The sequence below is a fragment of the Neoarius graeffei genome, chromosome 4, assembly GCF_027579695.1.
Source record: "Neoarius graeffei isolate fNeoGra1 chromosome 4, fNeoGra1.pri, whole genome shotgun sequence".
Taxonomy (NCBI): domain Eukaryota; kingdom Metazoa; phylum Chordata; class Actinopteri; order Siluriformes; family Ariidae; genus Neoarius; species Neoarius graeffei.
In genome coordinates this window covers 37,512,967-37,534,478 of record NC_083572.1, presented here as the reverse complement: position 1 = coordinate 37,534,478, position 21,512 = coordinate 37,512,967, and the positions used below count along the sequence as shown (strand labels likewise).

Here is a 21,512-nt window from a genome sequence, read left to right as displayed (position 1 = left end):
CTCCCTCCTTTTTTCCTAGGGCCAGAAAACTTCTTTCTAATTTCATCTGGAACAATAGGAAGCCAAGACTCAGACTTTCCCTGTTATATTTGCCTTACGATAGGGGAGGGCTACAATTGCCAAATCTTGAGTGGTACTATTGGGCTGCGCAATTGAGGGCCACAACGTTTTGGTTTTCTGAGGGTGTTCTCCTGCCCTGGTTAAATTTAGAAAAACTAGCCACAAAAGGTTTGTCACTGAATAGTTATCTATACTCAGCATCCTTTAAAACATTAAAGAAGAGTACTACTAATCCTTTTGTAAAAAACACTATTGTTGTTTGGCATGTAGTTCAAAAAATGATGGGAGACTCCCTAGGGTTATCTTGCTTCTCCCCAATCTGGGGTAATGATCTCTTCGCACCCACAAAAAACGATATGGGTTTTAAAACATGGATGAACAAGGGCATAGAAAAACTACAGGATGTATATGAGGATCATACTTTAATGTCATTCAATGAGTTAAAGGCAAAGTTTGATATTCCACAAAAACACTTCTTCAAATACCTACAACTTAGAAGCTTTATCCTAGCACATCTAAACAATTCTGTACAGCAACCTCCGTTCTCAATCTTAGAAACACACGTGGCAAAAAACTGTTGGGGTAAAAAACTGGTCTCTCGGTTTTATAACATGTTGATTGAAAATTATAAAGAAAACTCTGATTGTAAGAGACAGGCGTGGATACGAGACTTACAAGACGATATTACAATCTCAGAATGGAGTAAAATTTGTTTGAAAACACACACTCAAACTATCAACACTCGATTGAGAATGGTACAATTTAATTGGATAATGCGAACATATATCTCTCCTGTACAGTTAAATAAATTTGATCCTAATATACCCGATCTATGTTATAAGTGTAACATCCACCAAGGTACATTGTACCACTGCTTATGGCAATGCGAAAAGATCCAAAAATTTTGGAGTTCAGTGTTGAAATACATCTCTCAGATCACAAGTTGTCCTGTACCGTTGTGCCCTAAATTGTGTATTTTAAGCATTTATCCAGATGACTGTTCTTTATCTTGTAAAGAAAGAAAACTGGTTGACCTTTGTTTACTGCAGGCCAGACGCTGTATTGCACTATGTTGGAAGAATGTTAGTTGCCCCTCTTTTAACCACTGGTTAAATAACTTAACATCGGGTTTGGCCCTAGAGAAACTGACCTATATTGTTAGAGGGAGGGCTTCTGAATTCTACATCATTTGGAGGATTTTTCTGGAACTGTTGAGGGTTGGGGGTATGGGGGGGACAGCGGAGGAATGAGATAATGAAAGGCATTTGATTTGTTGTTGGGAGTGTATGATGTAACCTATATTTAATATTTGTGGTATCTATTATAATTATTAGTTTTGTTTGTTTATTTATGTTTATGTATTATATATGTATGTGTATACATATTGTATTATTTAATTCTTATTTAATTTATGTATTATTTTTATTATTTGTACTGCCATACGTTTATGATGTTCGTTGTGTTTGATGTTGTTATAATTAACAGAAAAACCAATAAATATATGTTTAAAAAAAAAAAAAAAAAAAAAAAGAATGTCTTCTAACCCATATTTAACAGTGCTACCCAAAACACAAAGAAAGGATACATATGAACCCCAAGCTCTCCTCCACCTTCAGCCACGGTTTCAATGATCTTCTTCATCACTTCAGCATGTCTGGAGGAAAATTAAACAAAAACAATTAAATAGCACACACATCTCTAATGTAAGGAAAGTACATTGCCCATAAAGTGTTCCTGGGAAATAAATGGAGGGCTCAGATAGATTGCTTTGGTGGAAAATAAATTGGTTTTCCACCAAAACCAATCAGATGATGTTGCTGAATTCTGGCACTAAAAATGACAAAAAAAAAAAAAAGTTTTGTTCAAAATCAAGTTTTTTCCTGCCTATGACTTACTTTGAAACATAGGCGTAGGAAGTTCTGCTTGTTTCAGGCTGGATCATAATCCGCAATATGATAATGATTTTTTTTTTGTTTTGGTTTATAAGACTATTTTGAAAGTTATACAGCAATCAAAATAACTGCTGACAATATAGCTCAACATGGAAATATAACCTGGGGGGGGGACCACCAATGTACATTTTCAAGCAAATTTTAATTAAGCACACTTCAACAAACTGTTTCAAAATGTACAGTAACTCTTCCAAAACAAATATGAATGAATCTTGCCATTGCATATTTTGAGAACAACCATTTTCTCAGCCATTGTCGATTGTGTAAAGTTAAAAAAAAATTGGATGATGTAGTTTAGGTTTCCTGCTTTCAAATCGTTTCAGGTGTTTTGTGTTGGCATTTAAACTATATCTTTGTTTTTAACAATAAGTTTGCACCATCATTTTCTTTTGTTGCATTTTTCACTTTCCCCTCCTGCCACCTTTTCATTTTCTTGAAGAACACATTTGTTTTTTGTCGAAAAGACAACAAATGGAGGCCCATTCATGTCAGATCTGTCTAAAATCAACAAAAAATATTCAACTAAGGTACATTTAACATGGCAAACATTGAGCTTATTCAGAGTGTTGAAAGCAGGATGTTTGGTCATTCTTCCAACCGTTGTTAGTAGTAGCTTGATTTGTGGAAAAAAAAAATCACATCTCTGATGAAGACTGTAGAATTAGATATGCACATGCACATCCTGACACGAGAGGATTATAGCAAGAGTGAGAACAGCATAGTTTCTGTCAGGGAAAGTCTTGATGCCTTAGGCAGAGTTAGCTATCCCCCAACTCCAGCTTTAGTATCCTCATGATGGGGAAAATGGGTGATGATTCAGCAGCATAAAACCCAAAGCTAATGTTAAGGTTCATGCATGGGAGCACCATTCCTCTCCACTTCACATGTCCAACAGGTTAGCAGTGAAGTACCTGCTGAGGAACCTGAAAGAGCTCTGGTTATTGAAGACCATCTTGCTACTCATCAAATTAGCTAGGCCTTTAGGGGCACCAGCAGCTTCAGTTAGGTGTATACGAGGAGCCAGGCTGCCAGACACAACAGGTAATCTTAAGGTCTTATAGGTTTTCAAAGGTAGTTTTTTCCAGGTAGAAGCTAATGATATTCACCTCTGTCAGTCACAGGTTACTAAGTGTAACATTGTAGAGGTGTGTAAATTAGTGAAAATAAAATAATGTGTGCTGGCCCCATCCTAAAATGGCATAGCGATGTAGCTTACTGCAGGTTATTGTCGCTGAACTGCTGGATGTCCAGGTGGTGCTCTAAAAACAATGTGAGCTCTACATGCACTGCAACCCCACTATAACAAACTCTTTTAATATGAACTTTTACATAAACTAAGTTCATATCACCCGCCTTTAATGATGAGTCGGAGTCTTCGGGGGGGGATATAGGGAGGGAGGGAACGAACGAACGAACGAACGAACAAACAAACAAACAAACAAACCCCCATCACTGAGCCATGTGCTCCCCCCAGAGACAAACAATAGGTACTCAAGTCCACAGTCAAGTTAACAATGTGCTAACACCATAAAACAAAGGCTTAATTAGCCTTTTTTAGGTGTCAGTTACTAACAATTATCAAGAACAACAATCACTGACATCAAAAAATACCTTAAAAGGACTATTTTATGACCTAAAAGCAGTTTTACTCGAGTATTTACTCCGTAAGCACTGTTGTCATGGCTACTCATAAATCTAAGACAGTCTCCGTCTGTCAGAAAATGTAAACAAAAGACGGATGTAATTGCGGATGGAAGAGTTATATTTAAAAACACGCTGGCAAACATCCAAATCCATGATCAAAAATCACTGTCGAGCCACAGACAGGATATCAAAAGGTGGAGACAAAAAGGCAAAATCAAAAATATAAAACTGAGTCGGAAACCAGAACATCAACACAGTGCTACAAAAGGCTTGGTAACATGACACACAAGGTACACTTCGCAAAGTCTGTGTGTAGCAAGAGTCCTTATAAGCACGCATTGTGATTGCGCTCTAATCCGGAACAGGTGCATGGTAATTAGCCCTAATGGCGTTGCGTGTGCATGTGAGCAGCAGTTCGAGGAGTGCCGCTGCATGTGTGGATGTGACACCACCGAAGACCAACTTCATATCCTGGACAGTCTAAAGCATGGTGAGAAAGCAATGAATTTGTCTAAAGAATATGGTATCCAGGTGTGAATGTGAGTGTGAATGGTTGTCTGTGTCTATATGTCAGCCCTGTGATGACCTGGCGACTTGTCCAGGGTGTACCCCGCCTTTCGCCCGTAGTCAGCTGGGATAGGCTCTAGCTTGCCTGCGACCCTGTAGAACAGGATATAATGGCTAGAGATAATGAGATGAGATGAGATGAATATGGTATCCTGAAAAATTTAATTTTAACATTTGAATCAAAAGAAAAAGAGCTCCAAGACTTCGTCCATACCTGCAAATCAACATGATAGGCTGAAAAGATAGATGATGCGGCAAGCAAACAATGGCAAAATGTGACTCACTTCCTTTACTTCATAAATATGTAAGTGAATTAAGCATAAATATAAAACACAGTTGGTCTTGTTTTACACAAGACTGAGTGAGTGGTGTGACAAGTGGGTCCAATCAGTATTATGAACTTTTTGGTAGAACAAACTATTTGGACGTGCCCCAAGGAGTGGGGTTGCAGTGTATAATTGAAATAGTTTTGAGGGCAAGGCTGGCTTGTTAGAGCAGGATGGCCTGTTAGAGCAGGATGGTGTCCATCCCACTTCGGAAGGTGCTGATCTCATTTCTTGCAGCATAGCTCTGTCTTAGGACAGGCCTAGTTAAATCAATGATAATCCAAAGCCAAGGCCAGGGTATGAAGTCACAGGAGGGTCATAAAAAATAAATAAAAATAAATGTTTTTTTTTTTTTTTATTGCATTTGCCATTTCATGTTGCTTTTTCTTTTTCCTGTAAGAGCCAAACTGTCAAATCAACTGGCTTTAGGTGAGCTTTCCTGCTCAGGCTGAGTAGTCAATTCCTGCACACATGAATCCTGCTTTGTGAATGTCATAGTGGTTTAAATCAGGGAGGGAAGAGGATTTGCTTCTGTGTGTACGCTGACCATTATCTGGTTGTGGCAGCGAAGGTGTGGCCAAGTGTTGGCTGAGAATGGCAAGGAGTCAGGCTGAACCAGTAGGTAACGTAATAAGGTGCACCTGTGTCTAATTACGAGCTGTATATTAACCTGCATCTCTGTTTGCCTTTCAGACAGCCAGGAACAAGAGAGAGAGAGAGCATGCGCTGCGACACCCAGTTGCGCGTGCGTGCGAGAGAGAAAGAGTGAGGGAAAAAAATAGTGTGTGTCTACATGTAGTTTAACAGTCACTGAAAAGTGTGGTTAAAAATAAAAAGAGCACACCTTGAATTACAGCGCCTGGCTCCAGTTCCTCATTTGTCACACTGGTGCCGAAACCTGGGACTTGTAGGAGCAAATACAATCATGGAGTCCATACCAGTCCAGGAACTCCTCCAGACCCTCACGGTTAACCTCCACACCAGCACCAAAAGCTGCTCACCCTATCCACCAAGCAGGTGCAATGCTTCTAGGCCCTGCTCGAAGCCCAAGTGAAGGACCGGCAGAAGATGCACAGCTTGGTCCAGTCAGAAGGTGGTCCAGTCAGAAGGTACTCCAGTGGTCGCTCCTGCAGCCAGTGTTTCTGTGCAGCTGGTTAAGATGGGGCTGCAGGATAACACGGAAGCCTTCCTCAAGCTGTTTAGACATGTTGCAGAGGTGAGCTTGTGGCCAACCTCGCAGTGGGCATCTCACCTATTGCCACTCCTGTTGGGGGAAGCACAGCTCGCGGCTTGGCAGCTCCCTGCCACCAGCAAGCTGGAGTATCCGGACCTGAAGCGGGCTATACTGCAATGAGCCGGCAGTGGCCCAGAAGAGCATCACCAGCGGTTCCATGCGCTGGCCTACAGTGGAGTTGGCTTGCTGTTTGCATTTACGCAGCAGCTCCGAGACACCTGCCAACAGTGGTTGTGAGCAGGCGAGCGCGATGTGGAGGACATCATCAACCGTGCGATGCCGGAATAGTTCGTATCCCAACTGCCAAGTGAGACATCAACATGGGTCCAGTGTCACTAAGCAGCGCCGCTGGAGGAGGTGGCCCTGGCTGGCAGAGGATCACCTAACAGCATTTCTGGGAACAGGCACTCCTGTAGATTCTCTCTCTCTCTCATTTTCTCCCCCTCCCTCTCCTTCTTGCTCTCCTTGCCCCTCCCCTACCCCAACCCTGTGGAAACAGGGGCCAAGTCCCCCAAAACCTGCTCCCCACACTTGTGTCTGTCCTCATGTTTCTTCTCTCCGTCTCCTCCTGTGTCTATGCCACTGTTAAACCCCCCCCACCACACACACACACACACACACACACACACACACACACACACAGGTGGACTCATGCCCACCAGAACCAGGAGGAGCCTGGGCAGCTCTGTCGGTGCGGCGGGAAGGCTGGGAATCAGCGCTTCCGCAAAGAGGTAGGGCTACTGATTCACATTCCCAATGCACAGCAGGCTTCCTCTGATCGAGCAGAAGTGTACAGAATCATTGAGAGTATTCAAGGGGGTACGCATCAAGCTTTGCTGGATTCCGGTTGTAATCACACCTCCATGCATCAAAACCTGATTCAATGGGGGCACCAGGAAATGCATGATTGGTGAAGGTCAGATAAGTGCACAGCGACATTCACAGATATCAGCCAATTATCAGTCACCATTTTTCTCCACGGAAGTGAATATAGTGTAGAGGCAGCAGGGAGTCCAAGCCTCACCCACACACTTATCCTGGGAACAGATTGGCCGGGGTTTAAAACAGTTAACAGTGGGTGGGTCCTGCAGAAGTACTTCATGAGGGAATCCCGCTGCAACATTAGCTGGGGAGGTGGTCCCAGGGCCATCCACATCAGCTCTGCATCATGATGAGACAGGGGGGAGAGCTCTCCTCCATCTCTGGGGAATCCCTTAGGGGATTTCCCATTGGAACAGATGCATGACAAGTCTTTGAGACATGTTTTTGACCAAGTGAAAGTAATTGATGGCCAAATCCTCCAACCTAACATTGCACTTTCCTTCTCGTATTTCTGTATTATTAAGGATAAGCTATATCAAGTGACGCAGGATACTCAAACCAAGGAAGAGATTTGTTGGTAGTCCTGAATAGCCATAGGAAGCTTTTATTCTATGTGACTCATCATAATCCTATGGCTGGGCACTTCAGGCAGGATAAAAACACTGAATCATCTCATGGCCCATTTCTATTGGCCATGGATTCATGCCGATGTCCACAGGTGGTGTGCGGCTTGTCATGAATGCCAACTGGTAAATCCAGCGGCCACACCAAAAGCACCATTGCGCCCATTACCATTAATTGAGATCCCCTTCGAAAGAATTGGCATAGATCTCATTGGACCATTACCTGGAGATTGATCTGCATGCAGGTATCGCTGTGTGTTAGTCATAGTGGATTATGCAACATGATACAGGGTTTCCATTAGTATGGAAAACAACAGATGAAATGTGAAAAGTAACAGATTAGGCCAGGGGTCACGGGAGCCGCCTAGGAAAATGAATTTCGCAATTTCTAACAGCCAATCGTTAGCTCTCCATGGTCCATCTGAAATAGAAATTCAGTCATTTCTGGGTCTCATGGCAATTACAGTTCGTATGCCACAAAGCCCAATCAAGATTTGGGAAATCAGAACATAACACGAACGCTTGCAGAATAACACGAACGCTTGCAGAATAACACGAACGCTTGCAGAATAACACGAACGCTTGCAGAATAACACGAACGCTTGCAGAACAAAGAAATCAGATAGATAGATAGATAGATAGATAGATAGATAGATAGATAGATAGATAGATAGATAGATAGATAGATAGATAGATAGATAGATAGATAGATAGATAGATAGATAGATAGATAGATAGATAGATAGATAGATAGATAGATAGATAGATAGATAGATAGATAGATACCTTTATTTAAAAATAAAAGATAAATCACCCAGGGTAGTCCAATCAGGTAGCCGCAAGAGCAAACCTGCTATCAATAGGAGCCCTGGGTAAAAATTAAAAATTGATTAAAATATTATTTACATTAAAACTATAATGTATTATATAAGCATAATGACAAACATGCAAAATAGCAATAACTTTAAAAATGTAAACTGGGCAGGGTTCTCCACTTATTAAAAATAAAAGGTGGTGGAGGGGGCGGAGCCCCAGGGGGACAAAGTCCCCCCTGAAGCTGACGGACTTTGGGCTTTTTTGACAGTGAAACTGGCCAATAAATGGATAGGAAATGCTAAATCATTGTTAAAATCATTTTACAAAAAATTAACACATTCTTACTATACATATTTGTCAACGTGAGACTCATTTGACATTTCAGTTGAGACTGATGCGCATCCCTGAATTAATTATATTTTTTTCTGTGTGTGAAAAATAAATGAACTTCCATGCATAAACAAAATACCCAATTAAAATAAATGCATACATTTTTTACAATACACAATGTTAATTGGGTGAAACCACTACAATCAATGCACGAGCTGGTGCACGTGCCCGAGACTGGCACTACAAAGCCACCCCGGCCTCCGTAGTTCAGGTCCTTTGACCTAGGAACCCGGAAGTCCTACAGTAAACAAACACTGAAGCAACGTGAAAACGCAGCTCTCGCCTACAGAAATCACAGATACATAAAATAAAAGATCTGAACTTAACTCGTGTGTGTGTGTGTGTGTGTGTGTGTGTGTTATATGATTACTGTAACTGCGTATAGTCAGAAAAGACGGTAGATAAGCGTAACCGTTGCACAATAACTCTACAAACACCCGCAGAGTTATTTAGCTGCTGGCTAGTTATTTTGGCCATTTCAGGTAGCCCTGTATGCATTCGTTTAATGGTCTTTTGCGTGTTAAATAGTTACAAAATTATAATAAAGTGAATACGATTTATTTGGTGTATACTGAAGTTACTTTTTTTTTGGCCAAGGGAAGGGTGGCGGGCCAGAATTATAATGTGGCAGTGTGCCACTTTAAAAACACCCGTGGAGAACACTGCTGGGCATTTTCCGCGAGACTTATCAGTTTTTTTCTGCGCAGCCGAAATCGAACAGCGTTTGCTTTCGTTTTTTCGTGGTTGCCATCACGCTATACCATACAGGATAGGGTCACCATCTTACCATGTGGGAACCACGTGATATGCTATAATTTAATATGCGCTAAATGATTGGAGGCTATAAGAAGGATTAGCCAATCGGTTCCCACCTTTTATCTAGTCACATGTACACAGCCTCAGCAACCAAATAGCGCGCAAGTAACGGCGTTCCTTTTCAAATAAGTCCAACGAGAAAGTTTGAACAATTACGGGAAAATTGCATTTGGCCGAAAAACAACCGATTCAGACGTCCTTACAACCGATGATTTCGATTGGCAATCGGTTACTAATGAAAACCCTGATGATACATGGAAGCAGTGCCTCTTTGCAATATCTCAGCATGCAGTGTTGCGGATGTGCTCTTCCGCGTTATCTCCGGAGTCGGGATTCCGAAAGAAATCCTGACTGATCAAGGCACTACATTTATGTCACGCACATTACATGATTTGGATGAATTATTGGAGATTAAATTGATTTGGACTAGTGTTTATCATCCGCAAATGGACAGGCTGGTCGAACGATTTAAACTAACACTTAAAAACATGATTCGTAAATTTGTTCATGGGGATGCTAAAAACTGGGACAGGTGGCTAGACCCTCTGCTGTTTGCAGTGCATGAGGTCCCGCAAGACTCAGTTTTTCCTGTTCGAATTGCTGTATGGGCACAAGCCCCATGGTGTCTTTAACATCATTAGAGAAAATTGGGAGGAGAGGCCTTCTCAAAACAAAAATGAAATTCAATACATTCTTGACCTGACAGCAAAATTCCACACACTGAAATCACATAACCCAGGAGAATTTGCTACAGGCCCAAGAACAATCTCATCTGTACAACAGAGGGACACAGCCAAGGGAATTTGCACCGGGAGATAAAGTCCTCATTTTTCTGCCCACCTCAAGCTCAAAATTACTCACCAAGTGGTAAGGGCCCTTTGAGGTCACATGAGGAATTGGGGAGGTTGACTATTGCCGCTTTTCCACTACCAATGCGGCTGAGTTGGGCTGAGCCATGCCGTGCTGAGTTGGGCTGAGTCGAGCTGAGTGGGGCTGTTGGAGTTGCATTTTGACTACAACCGCGCTGAACCGTGCTGGCTGGAAGTGGGTGGACACATTGGGTGGAGTTAGCGAAAGTGGGTGGACGTCACGTGATGTCGTTAGGCAGCGCAAACAGTGACATCAGTGACCTTTTAAGCGGTAGTCTCACAACCCGGATAGTAAACAATAAACACGGAGGACATGGAGTCGTTAGTGTTGCTGGTCTTGGTGCTGTGGCTTGTTGTCACCGACAACACCAACAGATACTGGCAAAAGTGTATAGATGAGGCGAGGCGCATAAGGCTTCAGAAATTCTCGTAATTCGTAATTCTTCTTCTTCCGGGTTTACGGTGTTTACAGATCCCAGCGTGCTCGTGGGGCGTGTGAGGACACTCCTCCTCACCAATCAGTGCACAGGGGAGTGTCTCCTCACGCCCCTAGCCCCACTCGGCTCAGTTTGGCTCGCTTCAGCCCTACTCCAAAACCGTGCGAGTTTTGGGTGCTAAGCAGGACTGAAGCAAGCTGAGTCGTGCTGCTCTGAGGTAGTCGAAACGCGAGCCGTGTCAGGCTGAAGTGAGCTGAAGTGAGCTGAGAAAGGGTAGTGGAAAAGGGCCATATGAGGTCAAGCATCCAGATAAAAGCAACATGTCAAATTTACCACATCAAATCTCCCGAATCCATGGAGAGAGGAGGTTCCTGTGGCTCTGGCGATGGTAGTTCTAGAGATGGTGGAGCTGGGACCAGAGGCAAGTCTAAAAACTGTGGCCCAATTCACCCTGGTCCCCTATGGAGACCACATCTCAATGTCCCAAAGAGCACAAGTTATTAGGTTGCAGGAGAAATTCTGTGATGTGCTCTCACCCCTCCCTGGTCACAATGACCTCATAGAACACCACATTGAGATTCCCCCAGGGGTGGTGGTGTGCAGCCGCCCGTATCTGCTCTCCAAGCACAAGAAAAACATGGTTTGGGATGAACTCCAGGCTATGCTTAAGATGGGGATAATTAAGAAGTTCCACAGCAACTGGAGCAGACCAGTGGTCTTGGCTCCCAAGACCGATGGGTCAGTCCAGTTCTGTGTGGACTACAGAAAAAAAAGTCAGTGGTGTCTAAACCTGATGCATATCTGATGCCTCGCATTGATGACCTGCTCGATCAGATAGACAGCTCGCTTTTACTTGATACTAGATTTATTCCAGCCATCCATTAATCCTTAACTGCTTATCCTGTGCAGGGTCACAGGCAAGCTGGAGCCTATTCAAGCTGACTATGGGCAAGAGGCGGGATACACCCTGGACAAGTCGCCAGATCATTGCAGGGCTGAGACACAGACAAACAACCATTCACACTCACATTCACACCTACGGTCAAATTTAGAGCCACCAATTAGCCTAACTGGTATGTCTTTGGACTGTGGGGGAAACCGGAGCATCCAGAGGAAACCCACACAGGCACGGGGAGAACATGCAAACTCCACACAGAAAGGTCCCTGTTGGCCACTGGGTTCGAACCCAGAACCTTCTTGCTGTGAGGCAACAGTGCTAATCACCACACCACCATGCTGCCCACACTGGATTTAACAAAGGGATATTGGTAGATCCCCTTGACTCCATTATCTCACGAGAAAACAGCCTTTTCCACTTTGTTTGTGATACCAATTTGTCAAAAGGAATTTTGTCAAAATTCCTTTCAGTTTGTTTGGGGCCCAGGTGACATTTCAGCATTTCATGGAACAAATTCTCCATTCCCACAATGCATATGCAGCAGCCTATTTCGATCACAATCATTTATAGTAATGACTGGGAGCGACATCTACAACATCTCAGGGCGGTCCTGAAGTGGCTCAGGCGTGCTGGGTTCACTGCAACCCCCCCCCCCCCAAAAAAAAAAGTGTGCAATCAGATGGGTGGAAGTACAGTATCTGGGCTTCCACTTGGGTCATGGGCAGGTGTGTCCCCAAATTGATAAGACTGTAGTGACCGCGGCCTGCCCGAGACCTAAAAAGGGTGAGGCAGTTCCTGGGGACCAGCCTGCTGACTGACCTCATTAAAAAAAGGGGTGCCAGATCCAGTCCAGTGGACAAAGCCATGCAAACAGGCTTTGGCTCAGATCAAAGAGGTTTTGTGGGGGGGCCCGCTGTTGCATTCTCCTGACTTTTTTTCTCCTTTTTGTTTTGCAGACCAATGCATTGGACAGAGGGCTGGGTGCCGTTTTGTCCCAGGTGGTGGAGGGTGAGGAACCCCCGGTGCTGCGCATCAGCTGCAAGCTCTCCATGCGAGAGTCAAAGTACAGCACTGTGGAAAAGGAATGTCTGGCAATCAAGTGGGCTGTCCTCATTCTCCAGTACTACCTGCTTGGACTCCCATTCACCTTCTGTTCTGACCAAGCCCTGCTCCAGTGGTTCTACCGCATGAAGGATGCCAAAATGCAGATCACTCGCTGGTAAACCCTTTAAATTCGAGGTGGTCCACAGGCTGGGTGCACAGATGGTGGTGGCAGATTACCTCTTCCACCAGGGTGTGGTCGAGCGTCAGCTGTGAACTGTGACAAGTCAGGTTGAACAAGTAAGTAACGTGTGACGAGGTGCACCTGTGTCAAATTGCTGGCTGTCTATTAACCTGTCTGTGTGTTTTTCAGACAGCCAGAAACAAAAAAGAGAGAGACAGACAGAGAGAGAGCGCAGCGACACCCCATTGCATGCATGTCTGTAGACTGTCCATGTAGTAGTTTAATGGTCACTAAAAAGTATGGTTAAAAATAGAGCACACCTTGAGTTGCAGCATCTGGCTCCGGTTCCTTTTTGCCCCCCCCCCCCCCCCAAGTTGTTACACTGCTCTTCTTTTCTAGTTTTAGTCTTTATGGCACTCTTATGACAGTATTCCATTTCATTATTTTTCCATGACAAAAATGACTTGAAACTACTTATTTGTAAATGTAAATAATGTGTGCCTGTCTCAATGGCTGGGCAGCGTCCCCACTGCAAAGCTCAAAGATCGCTGGTTAGATCCTCAGCTTGGGTGGGTACTTCATAATGTTTTGCTTTTATTCCAGAATTCTATCAAATCATGCTAGTTGTATGAAAAACTGTGCACACACAATTCCATTGATTCACACATAACCAATGCACACATTTAAAAATCAGGTAATTTCAGGTAGTTTTTTTGTGTAATTTCATAACAGAGGCTAATTTTAGGATTTACTTATTGTGGTGGTGACATCGTGTCCCCAAATGAGCATCAAAAAAAAAGCCAATAAAACTACTCAGGAGAGCATGAAAATTATCCAAAACATTTTCATATTTGTAAACAATATGGCCAGCATGTGTCAGTTAAGACTACGGAGACAGAGCAGGTTTACACAAACAGCTATAATTCATGTCACATGAATTCTGAACCTAAGTTGAAAGACCAGTTCAGTACAAGGTTTGAAGGATATCTGCAAAGATTGGGGTGTGGTCTTCAATAATGATGCAGCATTAAGTCCAAATTGGTGTTTATCAGGAACTAAGAGGCCAACTGAGCTGCAATTAGGTGTTCTGCATCATTCTGCAAATATGTAACTAGATTTTTTAAATTTACTTTTGAATTTAATTTTACTCAAACATGGAATTTGAGACTGCTTGGATTCACATGAAACTTGAAAGGCACATACAGGAGAAGATTCCAAGGTCATATGCAAAGTTTGGGGTGTGGTCACATCTTGGACTGTGCGGCACAGTCCAAGACGGCGGTACCAGCGTTTTTTTTTTATGATCCAGTTTCGACAGGGCTTTATAAACTTGGGAAGGAGTAATAGTGGAGAAATTAAAGCAGTTTGAGCAGCCTTATATTAGAGGTGTTATAGGGCTGTCAGAAACTGGAAGATGAGATGTAATCAAGCCTGCTGCCTTGAGAAAATGATCATTAAATGTATTGACCTATATTGTCTTTACCTTTAATCTCACATTGATTTATTTTTAACAAGTCAAGGAGAATTGATGTTATCATAGTCCCCTCTGTTGATTTCACTAACTTCCAAAATTTATTGGGGTCATTTAAATTGTTTTATTAGATTAAGGTAATGGTCACTTTTAGCAGCTTTAACTAACTTGGTACATTTGTTTTGTAATGCCCTGTAATTACTCCAAGACCTAGGATCATTATTTTGCTTTGCCATGGACCATGCACTGTCCCTGTCTGATAAAAGAGTTGCAATGGTTTCATTAAACCACAGGTTATCCTTACCACTGACTCTATATCTTCTCAGAGGGGCATGCTTGTTAATAAAATAAAAAAAAATAAAAAAATAAAGTCTCAGGCTAGTTCAACATCCACCATTTCACATACGAGGTATAAAATCACTGTAATAAATATGCAAAAAGGCCTGCTAATTAAATTGCTTGTAATTTCTTTAAAAATAAATCGAGGCTTGGATTTCACAGGTTTACATTTTCTAACACATGCAACAGCACAATGATCACTAATGTCATTGCAGAAAACACCAGTGGCACAGTATTTAAATGGAGAGTTTGTAAGAATGACATCGATTAAGGTAGATTTGTCCATACGTTTTGAGTTCAGACGAGTCTGAGAGTTTAATTGAGACCGTTCCAAAGCATTGCAGAGATCCTGTACTACACTTGATAAAGATGGCGGCACAGGTGTTTTAGCTTGTATTTGTCCTACCCGTGTTTTTTTTTCTTTCCTACTTGTCTGTGTCTTTGTTTTAAAAGTTTTCTAACTCTTTTTACAACATAACTTGCACTATTAACAAGAAACAATTGACATAACCAAATTACATTATAACAACAAAAGGACAACAATATGTGGCCAGCTGGATGGCTATACTTGCTGGGCAGTTTGGCACCGTCAGTCCTCTCATGGAAAGATCAGGACATGGTGATGGCTTGGATACTTCCCTTTGGCTTATTTCCCCCTGCACAGTAACTATGCTGTATCCGGACAGAACACCGTTTTCCCAATGGATTATGGTAGAGTGCACCGCTAGGTTGCGAGAATGTGATGGCCTGTATTTACAACAGACGCAGCAGCGGTTTTCAGGGTTGTGTACAACTTGGTCTGGCTCAGCTGTTTGCAGACACAAGCGGAGAATGACTAGAACCATCTGGATGATTCTCCTGCTACTGCTATCAGGTAACATCCACCCCACCCCAGGCCCTGAATCAACACAGCTTGAAACTCCAGCTAATCTAAAAAACGGCAACGGATTGCGTCTTGTCCATCTCAACGTGCATAGCTTATTAAACAAAAGAGACCCTGTTCGTCTATGGGCAAAATTGACTGACTGCGACGTCATGGTTCTTTGAGACATGGCTTAAGGACTGATCGTGTAAATAAAGGAGGGGGAGTCGCGATCTACGTAAAATTGTCCTTGAATTGTTCCTGCACCGATTCAATCACCAAACCTAAACACTTCGAACTGTTGGTGATTAAGTTGCACCTTCCCAATGGTGCTGATCTCACCGTAGTAGGGTGCTATCGTCCACCCTCAGCAGTGCATGAAGCTGTTACTGTGCTTTCAGACTTTCTGCTTAAAATTGCTAGACAAAGAGTTTGTTTTATTGGGTGACCTGAATTGGGACTGGCTATCCCGAACCTCAAGTGCACTGCATGATCTCTGTGATGCTTTGCAATTGTCTCAATCAATAAATTCTCTGACTCGTCTGAACTCAAAACATACGGACAAATCTACCTTAATCGAAGGTCATTCTTACAAACTCTCCATTTAAATACTGTGCCACTGGTGTTTTCTGCAATGATGTTAGTGATCATTGTGCTGTTGCGTGTGTTAGAAAATGTAAACCTGTGAAATCCAAGCTTCGATTTATTTTTAAAAGAAATTACAGGCAGTTTAATGAGCAAGCCTTTTTACATGATATTACAATGATATACTAGCCTGGGACTTTTTTAAAACCACTTTTATTTATTTTATTAACAAGCATGCCCCTCTGAGAAGATATAGAGTCAGTGGTAAGGATAACCTGTGGTTTAATGAAACCATTGCAACTCTTATCAGACAGAGGGACAGTGCATGGTCCATGGCAAAGTGAAACAATGATCCTAGGTCTTGGTGTAATTACAGAGCATTACAAAACAAATGTACCAAGTTAGTTAAAGCCGCTAAAAGTGACCATTACCGTAATCTAATAAATCAAAATTTAAATGACCCCGGTAAATTTTGGAAGTTAGTGAAATCAACAGAGGGGACTATGATAACATCAACTCTCCCTGACTTGTTAAAAATAAATCAATGTGAGATTAAAGGTAAAGACAATATAGTCAATGCATTTAATGATCATTTTCTCAGGGCAGCAGGCTTGATTACATCTCATCTTCCAGTTTCTGACAGCCCTATAACACCTCTAATATTAAGTTGCTCAAACTGCTTTAATTTCTCCACCATTACTCCTTCCCAAGTTTATAAAGCCCTGTCGAAACCGGATCATAAAAAATCCGCTTGTCCGGATCAGACTGAACCCCTTTTTTTTTTTTTGAAGACAGCGGCAAGTTTAATTTCTGGCCCTATTGCATCCATTTTTAACCTTAGCCTCTCCAGTGGGCAAATCCCTAGCTGGTGGAAGTCAGCAATGGTTCTCCCATTGCTGAAAGATCCTTCTATTCCAGACAATTATCGTCCCATTTCTAGATGGTCAGTAACAGCTAAAGTATTTGAATCCCTAGTAAATGAACAGATTAAACATTACTTATCAGATAATGATATTTTAACTCTCACACAATCAGGATTTAGGCAAGGCCACAGCACAATAACGGCTGTTACATCGGTCATAAATTACAGTGGTGCTTGAAAGTTTGTGAACCCTTTAGAATTTTCTATATTTCTGCATAAATATGACCTAAAACATCATCAGATTTTCACACAAGTCCTAAAAGTAGATAAAGAGAACCCAGTTAAACAAATAAGACAAAAATATTATACTTGGTCATTTATTTATTGAGGAAAATGATCCAATATTACATATCTGGGAGTGGCAAAAGTATGTGAACCTCAAGGATTGGCAGTTAATTTGAAGGTGAAATTAGAGTCAGGTGTTTTCAATCAATGGGATGACAATCAGGTGTGAGTGGGCACCCTGTTTTATTTAAAGAACAGGGATCTATCAAAGTCTGATCTTCATAACACATGTTTGTGGAAGTGTATCATGGCATGAACAAAAGGAGATTTCTGAGGATCTCAGAAAAAGTGTTGTTGATGCTCATCAGGCTGGAAAAGGTTACAAAACCATCTCTAAAGAGTTTGGACTCCACCAATCCACAGTCAGATAGATTGTGTAGAAATGGAGGAACTTCAAGACCATTGTTACCCTCCCCAGGAGTGGTCGACCAACAAAGATCACTCCAAGAGCAAGTTGCGTAACAGTCGGTGAGGTCACAAAGGACTCCAGGGTAACTTCTAAGCAACTGAAGGCCTCCCTCACATTAGCTAATGTTAAGGTTCATGAGTCCAACATCAGGAGAACACTGAACAACAATGGTGTGCATGGCAGGATTGCAAGGAGAAAGCCACTGCTCTCCAAAAAGAACATTGCTGCTCGTCTGCAGTTTGCTAAAGAACACATGGACAAGCCAGAAGGCTACTGGAAAGATGTTTTGTGGACGGATCAGACCAAAATAGAACTTTTTGGTTTAAATGAGAAGCGTTATGTTTGGAGAAAGGAAAACACTGCATTCCAGCACAAGAACCTTATGCCATCTGTGAAACATGGTGGTGGTACTGTAGTATCATGGTTTGGGCCCATTTTGCTGCATCTGAGCCAGGACAGCTTGCCATCATTGCTGGAACACTGAATTCTGAATTATACCAGTAAATTCTAAAGGAAAATGTCAGGACATCTGTCCATGAACTGAATCTCAAAAGAAGGTGGGTCATGCAGCAAGACAACGACCCTAAGCACACAAGTCATTCGACCAAAGAATGGTTAAAGAAGAATAAAGTTAATGTTTTGGAATGGCCAAGTCAAAGTCCTGATCTTAATCCAATCGAAATATTGTGGAAGGACCTGAAGCAAGCAGTTCATGTGAGGAAACCCACCAACATCCCAGAGTTGAAGCTGTTCTGTATGGAGGAATGGGCTAAAATTCCTCCAAGCCAGTGTGCAGGACTGATCAACAGTTACCGGAAATGTTTAGTTGCAGTTATTGCTGCGCAAGGGGGTCACACCAGATACTGAAAGCAACGGTTCACATACTTTTGCTACTCACAGATATGTAATATTGGATCATTTTCCTCAATAAATAAATGACCAAGTATAATATTTTTGTCTCATTTGTTTAACTGGGTTCTCTTTATCTACTTTGAGGACTTGTGTGAAAATCTGATGATGTTTTAGGTCATATTTATGCAGAAATATAGAAAATTCTAAAGGGTTCACAAACTTTCAAGCACCACTGTACATCGTTACTGCTTTAGATAATAAGAAGTCATGTGCTGTTCTCTTTATTGACCTATCTAAAGCTTTTGATTCTGTTGACCATGGCCTTCTGTTACAACGTCTGCAGTGTATTGGTTTTAGTGATACTACACTAAATTGGTTTTTAAATTATTTATCTGGGAGAACGCAATGTGTATCTGTAGATAATTATGATTCTGCACCACGAGACGTGAAGACAGGTGTGCCACAGGGATCAATCCTGGGGCCTGTCTTATTCACTATTTATATCAATAACCTTGGTGTAGGTTTAGACCCAGAAAAGATACATCTCTCTGCTGATGATACAACTGTCTACACTATGGCATCATCATTTCAAACAGCAATAGATGCATTACAGTTTGCTTTTAGCCTGCTACAAAGTCTCATCTCATCTCATTATCTCTAGCTGCTTTATCCTTCTACAGGGTCGCAGGCAAGCTGGAGCCTATCCCAGCTGACTACGGGCGAAAGGCGGGGTACACCCTGGACAAGTCGCCAGGTCATCACAGGGCTGACACATAGACACAGACAACCATTCACACTCCCATTCACACCTACGGTCAATTTAGAGTCACCAGTTAACCTAACCTGCATGTCTTTGGACATGAGCATCTTTGGACTGTGGGGGAAACCGGAGCACCCGGAGGAAACCCACGCAGACACGGGGAGAACATGCAAACTCCACACAGAAAGGCCCTCGCCGGCCCCGGGGCTCGAACCCAGGACCTTCTTGCTGTGAGGCGACAGCACTAACCACTACACCACCGTGCCACCCCTCTGCTACAAAGTTCCCTAGTTAATTTGAGACTGGTACCAAATGTCAAAAAGACAAAATTTATGATTTTTACACGTTCTTGTTCATCACTTACTAATTTTACAATTTCAGCACTAGATGGCACTCATTTAGAGAGGGTAAATTCTTAAATATTTAGGGGTATGGCTTGATGAAAAGCTAAACTTTGGAATTCATATTGATAACCTCCTAAAAAAGTTCAGACCAAAGTTAAGTTTTTATTTTCGGCTGAAAAAATCTCTCTCTTGTTGTTAGATTGAGATTGGTCCAAAGTATTTATCTACCAATTTTAGATTATGGTGATATATACAGTACATGCTCCTATTTCTTTTTTGAAAAAGTTGGATGTAATGTATCATGCTGCTTTACGTTTTGTGACAGACGCAAAAGCAAGAACACATCACTAAATTGTATGAAATGGTTCAATGGACGTCAGTGTCGCTCAGAAGTCATGTTCTGATCTTCACAGTTAAAGCATTGATTGGTAAATTACCACCCTATATCGGTAATTTGTTGTCACGTCAAACCTGTGCTTATAGCACAAGGTCATCAAATAAAATAATCTTGAACATCCCAACAACACAAACAGTGTTGGGCAAAACTGCCTTTAGCCCATTTGCACCATATGTCTGGAATGAACTTCAGAACATACTAAATCTTGAGTTATTACCCTCTCTCAATGTATTTAAAAATCTTTAAAAAAAAAACCAAAACAACTATTACAGAACAATGTCATTGTTTCTAACCTAGCTTCTCTGGTTTCTTAACATATCTTAACTGTACCCTCCTATGTTTTTTTTCTTTATTCTTTTTCTTCTTTTAAACTGAATGTTTTATTGTAGTGTGCATCTTCTGTTATGGTCTTTGTATTTACTGTCACTTTTTGCTGCTTATCTTGGCCAGGACTCCCTGGCAGAAGAGATATTGTATCTCAATGGGACCTTCCTGGACAAATGAAGGCTAAATAAAAAAAAATAAATAAATAAGGGGTAGAGCGAAAAGTCACATAACTGTTTCTTAGAAACCATAAGTTAGACCCCGAAGCCGCCGCCAGGCGCCGCTAAAACCGCCATTTAGAATTTGAGCCGCCGCCAGCCAATAATTTTGTAAGCCAATTTGAGCCGCTATCTAATAAAATTTGGCTGAGCCACTAAGAATTGTGTACATCAAATAATGGGTTTATCCACATCATGAGCTACAAGAAAAGTGACACAAACATGATCAACTGTACACACTAGTAGTAACACAATAGAGACGTATAGGCATACACTGTAGAGATTTAGAACTGATATCACAGCACAGAGAGCCACCACAAGCTTGCCGTTGTGACTACCTGTCTGGCTTCCCGCCCCTCACACCGTTACCACGATACACTGGGGAACCCGGGAACCCACCCAGAGCATCAATCGACTCCGATATCGACGAGATGGCTGCATTCTTTGCCGCTGCTGAGGGAAAGTGTAAAGGTATTTTTTTTTTGTTTGTTTGTTTCACATACTTCGAGATTGATAAAAAAAAAAAAGTACTCCACCACTCTACTTTCATCATAGTAAGATAGCTGCCAGTCCTTCACTGGTCATTGCTAGTGAGAGTAGATAGCTAGATGCCTTCCTCGAACAATCCAGATTAGCTTATTATTAGCATTGAACTACAATCTTGCTAGATTTATATTTACAATGAAGTAAGAGACCAGGGGACCTGTGGTAATTTGCTATTTATTCCCCCCATTTGTTTGATCCGTTCACCCGGATATATGCCACACAGTGACGTCCAGTATCAGCCATTTGTAGCCATAAACATTTTGGTGGCTGCAGCAGCCATTAAGGTTTTGGCTGAGTCAGCTAGCCAGCCAATAATTTCATCAGCCAGCCATTATCCTGAAAACAAACGGCTTCGGGGTCTACCATAAGTCCAATCAAACTGAAATTTGGTTGGGTTTATCTACATGTAATATCAGGGTTAACACTAAGCTTTCATCATGAAAACTGAATTGTAGTTCCCCTCTAGGGACCCACTAGTAACTGATGCAATTTTACTCAGACTGGCTACTAGGGACACTA

At 42.0% G+C, this 21,512-nt stretch overlaps 1 protein-coding gene across 1 annotated transcript in view; it reads right to left on the bottom strand.

Moving 5' to 3' along the window:
- atg3 (autophagy related 3) overlaps positions 1 to 21,512 on the bottom strand; it is a 119,054-nt gene that overhangs the window by 5,470 nt on the left and 92,072 nt on the right. Inside the window, exon 11 of the mRNA XM_060919211.1 lies at positions 1,646 to 1,714. Coding sequence (XP_060775194.1) covers positions 1,646 to 1,714 — 69 coding nt within the window. The remainder of the gene's footprint in view (positions 1 to 1,645; positions 1,715 to 21,512) is intronic.